Source organism: Rhipicephalus sanguineus, chromosome 7 (genome assembly GCF_013339695.2).
Source record: "Rhipicephalus sanguineus isolate Rsan-2018 chromosome 7, BIME_Rsan_1.4, whole genome shotgun sequence".
NCBI lineage: Eukaryota > Metazoa > Arthropoda > Arachnida > Ixodida > Ixodidae > Rhipicephalus > Rhipicephalus sanguineus.
The window spans coordinates 104207582-104216485 of NC_051182.1; the positions used below are offsets into that span (position 1 = coordinate 104207582).

The 8904-nt window shown below is 47.0% G+C and overlaps 1 protein-coding gene across 1 annotated transcript in view; it reads right to left on the reverse strand.

The window, feature by feature from the left end:
- Positions 1-203: 203 nt before the first annotated feature.
- LOC119398890 (chitotriosidase-1-like) overlaps positions 204-8904 on the reverse strand; it is a 16196-nt gene continuing 7495 nt past the window's right edge. Inside the window, exon 4 of the mRNA XM_037665706.2 lies at positions 204-317. Within this exon, the coding sequence (XP_037521634.2) occupies positions 204-317 (114 nt within the window). The remainder of the gene's footprint in view (positions 318-8904) is intronic.

Below are 8904 nucleotides of genomic sequence, written 5' to 3' on the forward strand. Positions count from 1 at the left end.
GTGAATAGTTGCGATTCAAAAGATTAAGAAATCATCAATGTAGCCCTACACCTTGACGACACGTGCGTCATGAAGTGCTTGCTGTTATGCTGAATCGAACTTACATAAAAAGCAGTACAAAGAACTGGCTCGTCACTTGACGAAATAAATCTAGCGTGTTTTTGAACTAAGTAATTGTTTCGGTGCTGCACAATGGTGGACCTTTAGCAGAAGCTGAGAAGTTCCAGGAAAGACTGTGGTCGAATTCTGCACTCGTTCTGAAACGCCACAGCCCCACTTTTTGAAATTAGTTCCCGCACCGCTTCCAAGAGTTCATCCTGGTGCATGCAAAAAAGAGCATGTGCTCAATGTCCACAGAACACGCCGCATTCGGACTTGGGAAACCGCGGCTAAAGTGCTTCACGAGGGATTGCGAGCACTGTGGCGCGCAATGATCTTCCAGCGCAGGACCCCTCATGGCACATTGCAAAAAGCTTGACGCCACCTTTTGCCTAGAGGCCTCTTCAGTCACAAATGGCACTAAAAGGACACCCAGGCTTGTGTGTTTTACTGCGAAGAACGCACGTCTTGTCGGTATTTTCGCATTTGCTCTTCGAAACCACCCAAATTGAGCTCATTTTTTAGTCAATGAGCTTGGGGCATTGCCTTTTGAGGTTTTAACTACGAAATCTTGAAGTTCTTCGCAATTGCTTCAGACGCTTTAATGTCTAACGCGGTAGAGGGCACAACAAACTCGCCTTCTTTTTTCTGCCTGAAGCAATTCGACGTTATTCTGTAAAAAGTGGGCGATCACGGGTTCGGCGGTTCATCTTCCTCAACTAGCATAAAGCGGTTGAGGCGCATCACGTGCACGACATCAGCTCGTGCGCTCCCCCGCTGAGAGATTGTGATGCCGTCCGGAACAACCTAGCAGTCCAGTGCACCGAGAAGTTGTATCACCTTATGTGGCCTGAAATGTCGCCGAAGAAGCTTTTCACTGAGTCTACGTCGGCTTATTGGTGTCCATACGAACACGCAGTCAACCGATCGCAGCGCCGCAGGTGGATTGACCCTGTTTGGGCTTCACTTTCTGTACATTGGTGCTGCGGCCCTTCCGAGCACTCGCTATCCAGTATCGAAGCATATGAGCACTACATATAAGCTTACCGCGTCCGATGTTGGTAACACTCATTCTGCTGTTGGCATCGTTGTGCAACTGCATGTAAACAACTGGTTATATAATACATATGCGACTCCAACATATGAGTGTGCGTATGCCACTTCTACACTTCTCTAGCATCATTCCGTAACGTTTCGCTCAATGTGAAAAATTACGCCGCAGTCACAATCCCGCGCATGCTTCGCATAACATCGATTCCCACGGTACGTGGGATCTGCCGAATTTTTCTAGTACAGAATATGAGAATGTTTGCTAAAAAGTGGCGTTGGTATAGTGATCGACATCATCGACGTAATGCTGGACTAAAAGTTCGTTATTACACTACACTTTCCATCACGTGTTACCAAAAATTCTACCATTTATCAAATCGGAAGCTTCTTTCTTTAGTATCAAGGACACGATTATATTGAACGCATGCAACTTACGTGGCGATACATTGGCATCATCCTGGGTTCAGTGCTCTTTTGATAACAGTACATGTGCCAATGTGCTGCTGAAGTTAGAACAGCAGCAAGAATTCCTGTTGTCTAGAGAACTTCCTATCCAAGCGACTCAGACTTGCACTGAGGATATGTCAGTATGAAACAAGGCACATTGATATGGAAAGCGGCCCGATTAGGAGCTCTTATATTTGCAGCATAATAGATGTTTTATTTCTCAAGAAAGGGACAAACATCTGGATACATGGTGTACTGTGGAACTTTGACAAAGTGCATTAAGATAACTCAACACTCACTCGTCGACAGTTTTAACATAGGGTTTCTTAGCCCACATAGAGCATAGGGGCTTATCTGTAAAAATGCAATAATGAAAATGTATGAAAGCACAAAATCTCGCAATTACAACAAAAAACATGGCTGATCCAATTGTCATAGCCATCATATAACACGAAGTGAAACGTATCGTCACAGAAGTAATTGATTGTTTACGGTGTATTACAGAGATGCCAGTTCCACTTATTATAAGCGGATTTGGGCTGCTTTTTTAGCTGAGTCGCTGGGAATTCTTAGAGCCGCTTGTGGCGTTTTTGGGGCTTACTTGCTCTTTTTCAGGAAGTATTGTGATTTTAGGGCCCGGCACGTGTATTTGTCGTCAAATACATGACTTGAGTCAAAATAGACGACCCCCCCTGAGCACTCATCTAGCGCTCCTAGGCCCTTCTTTTCTTCCTGGTGACATTTATAAAGGCACTACAGCATGGAGGAAGAAAAACTCAGGACAGGCCCTGACGTCACTTTCAGTGAAGCCACGCGAAGCGGGAAGTCGGTCATTCTGACTGGGAAGATTCTTGTCTCTTGTTTACATGTGAACAGTAAAGTAGAAAGCACGTCTCTGCCTCCGGCTCGAAAACCACGTGAGATGGGCGCGTGTGTCGAGGCGATTTCGAAACCAACGGAACGGAACACATCACGCTGGGCTACCGCGATACCACAGGAGAACTTATTTCGTCCGAGTATTCTGCTCTTGCGCTGAGGGAAGAGTATACGAACATTCTAAATTATACTGTCAATTCTTCTTTGTATTGGCTGATATGAAATTACAGATGATTTATCGGAGTAGCCAAATTACTGTTCCGACGACCAAGCGCTTTCAATTTGTACAGTTTTTTAAACGCTTTTGTTTTATTCCGCTGTTTTGTTTTCATTTGTTCGGGCTATCAGCAAGGCTGCGAGCTAGAAGTGGCGATACAAAAAAATCCATGCAGTCTCACGGTGCTAAAGAATTCTGACCGATGACCGGCAACACTGATTATTCGCGTACGTACGTACATTCCTACATCTAGACCAATGGCTAAACCATCGGCAGTTTACGAGCACAAACACGCATTTTGGTCGTAGCTTGAAGAATCGTTTTAACTGCAGGACAAGTTTCGGGAGGCTACGAACAGGCGAATTAAATGTGGCGAGCAACAACGTGCCAACGGAATAGGATGAAAAACGAAATGTTGAGCGCCATCCTGCACGTTCGCTACGGCCTCCGACTTCGAGGTGCTTGCTGGCGAAATTTTCAGCCAACCGCCGTGGTGATGCAAATGTTCAATTGGAAGAACGCGTATGGTTCCGCGGAACTGGATGACATGAATTTTCCAGATGTATTGGAAACCAGTGACGATGACTGTGTGCAGTGTGCGATTCTGAAGTGCAAGAAACCGTCTTCAGTTTTTTCAGTTATTCAAGGGCAATTTCATTACGTGGAACAGATAAACAACAACAAAAAAAGTAATATAAATGAACTTTTTCACCTTCCATATGTGCTTGTAGCATTTTTTCACACTATAAAATAATTATCAAAAATGAGAACATTTTTTTTTTGAAGTTCCGCTTGTTTTGGGCTTACTCACAGGAGTGACGCCGTTTTTGGGGGTTTCTTTGGTGGTGATTATTTGCTTCTTTAGTCGTCGGCATCTGGCAACACTGGTGTATTAGCATATGGCACCTTGTACGATGTATACTGTTGTTTGGCAGATATAGCACCGCTTGAGTGCACGCACCCACGTTGACGCCTAGTGGCACGCCTCCGTACCGACGAATAACGCCCATGATCATAATGTAACCCTTGCGGTTTTTAACGCCTACTTCCAGACAACCGCAGAGGAAGCGATGTCAAATATTTCTCGGTTGTGACTGTCTGTGTGTGTGCGGTGAACACTGTGCGCGTATTACTTGTTCCTTCTTTCCTCCTTGCTCTCTATTCTTTTTTCTCCCCTTCCCCCTCTCCCGTGTAGGGTAGCAAACCGGGTGCAACCTGGTTAACCTCCCTGCCTTTCCATCGCTTTTATCTCTCTCTCTTGCGGTAGCTGAAGTTCTTTATATACGTGGACACCGCATATGCTGCAACCCGCGCACATACGGCATAAACAAGCATATATTAAACACTGATACTCGATCTGCACTCATTCAAAGCGTCGTGAAACGCCAAGGGAAACGCTACGCGCGCCGTGTCTTCCCTCTAGCCTGGCCGTTAATTCTCACAGGGCGAGCGAGGAACGCAGTTCGACAGCCAGGCGAGACTCGGAGAGCTATATGTCGATATGGATGGGTGCTATGAGCGAGGCTTGGCCTAAGCCCCCACCTCGCGGAGTGTTAAAGCTTTGACGAAATTGCACTTCCATTGGAAACGAGCAACGACGCCTTCTTTTTCGAGCCTGGTGGCACAAATATCACCGCCCCGTTATAAAGGGGACGCTCGTAGCATTCATCCGCCATCCATCCATCCATCCAAGAGCACTGTGAAAGAAAAGTGTGAAAGATAAAAGTCGCGTTCACTAACCTACGCTATGTGTTTGGCGGTAGCCCTGTGGGCTAAACGTCCGCCAGCCACCATCGCGGACTGAGAGGCCATGTGTTCGACTCCTGGCAACGGAACCTTTTCTTATAAATTTTTTTCTTTGCCATTTGATGGTGTTCATTTTGCTGACGTATTTCCGTCACGGAAATACGTCATGAAAGCCTTGGTGGACCACGGCATAAAACGTTATTGTGTTACAAAAAATTGGACGGTTCCCACTCATTCTGGAACACGATGTCATGCAAAGCAGTAGGTGAGTAGTGGCTTATACCGACTTTTTATTGCTTTCAGTCAAGCGTGTCGAGTTGGGCCTATTTTGTTAATTTGGAGTGGTAATGAGCATATCATAGACAGGCCCGTAGGTGAGCAATTTTTGTCGGGGCGGTGGGGTAGGCAAGCACTTTTTCAAAACCTTGTTATTGAGAAAGCACCAAATTGATTAAAGTACCTACATGAGGAAGCAACGATTTGGCCCCTGAGCCCCCCCCCCCCCTTCCGGCTATGAGAATTGACCATAATCTTACCAGGCACGTCAACTACACCGACGCCCAAAGGGTATCCTATGGTCCAACGACACGGCGCAACTCACATAAGAAGAACGGTTTTTTCTGTATTCCTCCGGATTGAGCAATGGTTGACCTTTGCTTGGCGAGTCATAGGAGGGAATATGTAATGTTTGCCACATTCATACAATGGCGATAGCAACACTGCAACCACAGCTGACGTTGTCGCATTTTGAAGCCATATAGGTTCTTCTGTGAGCAGTTATAAGCGCTACCGTAGCTCTGTGAATGAATACTGGACTGCCATGCAGAATGCCTGTGTTTGATAGCGATTCTAACCGTGATTTTCAATCTTTCCGTCCCTCTAATGTTTCGCTCACCGACAACGCTGCCGACGATTGGCCCGCCTTTCTCCGACACAAGCTCCGTAACGCGATCGCGTTAAAGATTTTTGAAATCGTGTTATTGTCGTTCCTGTCTGATGCAACTTGCAAACTGTGGCTCACCTGTGGCTCACACCCGCATTCCATGGGCCGAGGTATACAAGTATGTGCCATTCCTGACTGAAATAAAATACTTCATGAGGTGCGCGGCCAGTTTCTCACATTATTGATGTAATAATCTATTAATCATATTCGACATACACTACCTCCTTCCCACGCAAATTTTAATATGAGTCAGGCTAAGGAGACGAACAGGAAAGCGCCCAGACGTAGGAGGCCACACAGCTAAAAAGTTCGGCAGATCCCACGCACCGTAAGAATCGGTTTCATGCGAAGCAGCAGGCGATTAATTGTCTATGCTGCTTTTTTTTGCGTTGAGCCAAGCGTTATGGGTTGGAAAGACGTGGTTTTGTCAGTGTAATAGTCGTGTGCGCATCGTGGGCTTACCAGGAGTGCCAACTACACTGGCGTTTAAATGGTAACTCGTGGTCTGACGTAACGCCAGCGCTCACAATAAGAAATGTCGTTAGTATTACCGAAACGAAGCGCACTTCACGGATCGATGGTGTGAATATCATACGTAACTTTTCTTAGCGTATTCCTCCGGGGTCGAGCATCGCTTGAATATAGCTTGCTTACTCATAGGAATACAAATGTATTGTTTGTTTGACTGCTGTAGAATCGGAGCCAACACTGAAACCACAATTGACGTAGCACCGACATTACAGTTTCAAGCAGTTTCAAGACCTGGCGTGTCTCTGTGTTACAATACCTGACTGCCACAGAGGTTGCTTGGGTTCGATTTCTGCTAGGATCCTGATTTTTAAAGACGGTAGTTTTTCTTGGGGAACTTAAACGCTGAAATTTTGGTCTGTCTGTCTGTCTATCTGTCTGCCTGTCTGTCTGTCACCCGATTCAGCGACCCAGCCAAAGTTGAACCACTTGCTTACCGCCCACCCATCTTGAACTGGTACGGCTGTTCATACTTGCGAACGTTGTCGATAAAAAAGTAAATATTATGAAAAATACGCCGAAACCCTAAATACGAACAGCTGGCACAACCTCTGCGACCGCCTGAATGGCACACTGAGCACATCTAAAACATGGTCAATCCTCCGAGCATTACTCAAACCAGCACATACGAGAACTCACACTAATAACACCGTCCGTACTATTCTTCACAAAGAACAGATGGATGACGATGGACAGCGATACATATCTAAAGGTCCTTGGCCCGAATACAAAGACTATCCACACAATGAAGAAACAGACCTGGATGCAGACATCACAGAGTCAGAAGTGAGGGCAGCCATGCTAGGCATAAGACGAAACACGACACTGGGAGCAGATGGCATCCATTATGCACTACTACACACCCTCGATGATAAAGCCATCAATCAACTCACTGACTTCTACAATAAACATTGGAAAGACAGAACACGTCCTCAGGAATGGCGGCACGCCGATATCACATTAATTTCAAAACCTGGCAAACCTTTGTCCCTTCAAAATCTGAGACCCATATTCCTGACATCATGTGTCGAAAAACTCTCCGAACACGTTGTTCTACTGCGCCTGCAAGATTACCTCGAGGCGACCAACTTCTTTCCTGCTACCCTATTCGTTGCCGCGCTAATTTGTCGACGCAGGACGTACTGCTACAACTTAAGGAAGATGCCGTGGATGGCCCAAGTATGGCTCAAACATGGCAATTTTGGTCTTGCATCTTAAGGAGGCATTTGATAATCTCTCATGTGACCTCATTTTAAACAACCTTGCCTCATCCCGATGTGGCAAACGCACCTACGATTACGTACGAGCGTTTTTATCTGACCGCACGGGCACCATTGACCGTGGAGGACTTCGGTCAGGCACTATAAGGCTTTCCGGCAGAGGCACTCCACAAGGTTCAGCTTTATCACCTACCCTGTTCAACGTGGCCATGGCAAAACTACCACCACTCCTTGACAAAATTCCAAATGTGCAGCATGCGCTCTACGCTGATAACATGACAATCTGGATAAGCAAAGTGTCAGACGGCGCCATTCAAGACGCACTACAGGACGCTGTCAATGTGGTTCAAGGGTATGCTTTAGCCGGAGGACTCACTTGCGCAGCAGAGAAGTCGGAACTGCTCCTAGTGCTTGAACGACGAAAAAGAACCAACGTACCACCAAACGTTACCGTGCATCTGAATGTAAACCTTATTCCAAGGGTAGATAGACTCCGCATATTAGGACGTCATACACAACACAACGGCAACGCCACATACACCCTCCAACAACTGCGCAAAGAAATCACCCAAGTGACTCATATAATTAAGCGCATTACCAACCGCCGACATGGACTTCTCGAAAAAGATAGTCGCCGACTGGTGCAAGCCCTCAACATAAGCAGATTTACCTACAACCTCCCCTACCCTAACGTTACTGAAACTGAGACAAACCGGATGGACACCCTTCTCCGCACGGCACTAAAGGCTGCTCTGGTACTGCCCCACCACGCGTCAACACAGCTCTTTCTACGACCTGGGGTTCACAACACCATACGTTAACTAAGTGAGGCACATTGTAACAGCGAAACTGAACGTCTCAGCGGACCAGACAGGGTTATCCCATTCTCTCTCGGTTGGGATACACCGTGCCAAGCAAACCCCAACAAGAGCCGAAATATCTTTCAGTTGACATTATGAGGAATATTCAAGTAGCCCCCCTACCACGTGATGTCCCTGATCGATAAAGGCCGGAGACGGGCGAGAGTTCAAGCTCTATGAGAGTCGTAGGTGACGGCACATCTAACGACCCAGTCCTTTACACTGATATGGCCAGATATCCGAGAAACGGGCCAAGTGTGGGTCATAGTGCACAATACCGATTCTGTAACGGTATCGGCTACGCTTAACACCCTGGACGGCGGCACGACAGAGGAGGTGCTATCACCTGGCGATTACACCGCTTCGCAAATACCAGCACCAGACAACCAATCACTGTGGTGATTCATAAACTGCCTGTCGGAAATAGCGAAAGAAATGGTCACACCTACACACACCGTATCCTGACATCAATACACCCACTTGTTACACAGGGTGCGTATGTCTGGACACAGGGCACGCCTCTCTCCATGGCAATGAACCCGCTAATGCGGTAGCTCGAGAGCTCACAACCTGGCGCCATCGGAAGACCGTCCACCCAACGATGCATGAACAGAACCACTCAACTACACTGAAACGCTACAATATTACCGACAAAGCCATATCTACTTCCCTCCACCACACAAACCACTCAACCGAGGACGCTGTTGCTGGCGGCAGCTTCAGACTAATTCATTCCTTGCCTTTATATCCTTCATCTCTTCCACTCCACACAATATCCCTCATACTGCCCCTATTGAGGAGCGAAGGCCACGGTGTATCCACCTGGAATGTCCACAACCACCGGGCTGCCGCCCTCCTTCCCCCACAATCCTCCTGGGAGACTACGCTGACCTGATCAGAGCCGCAGAGCAGCGTCGG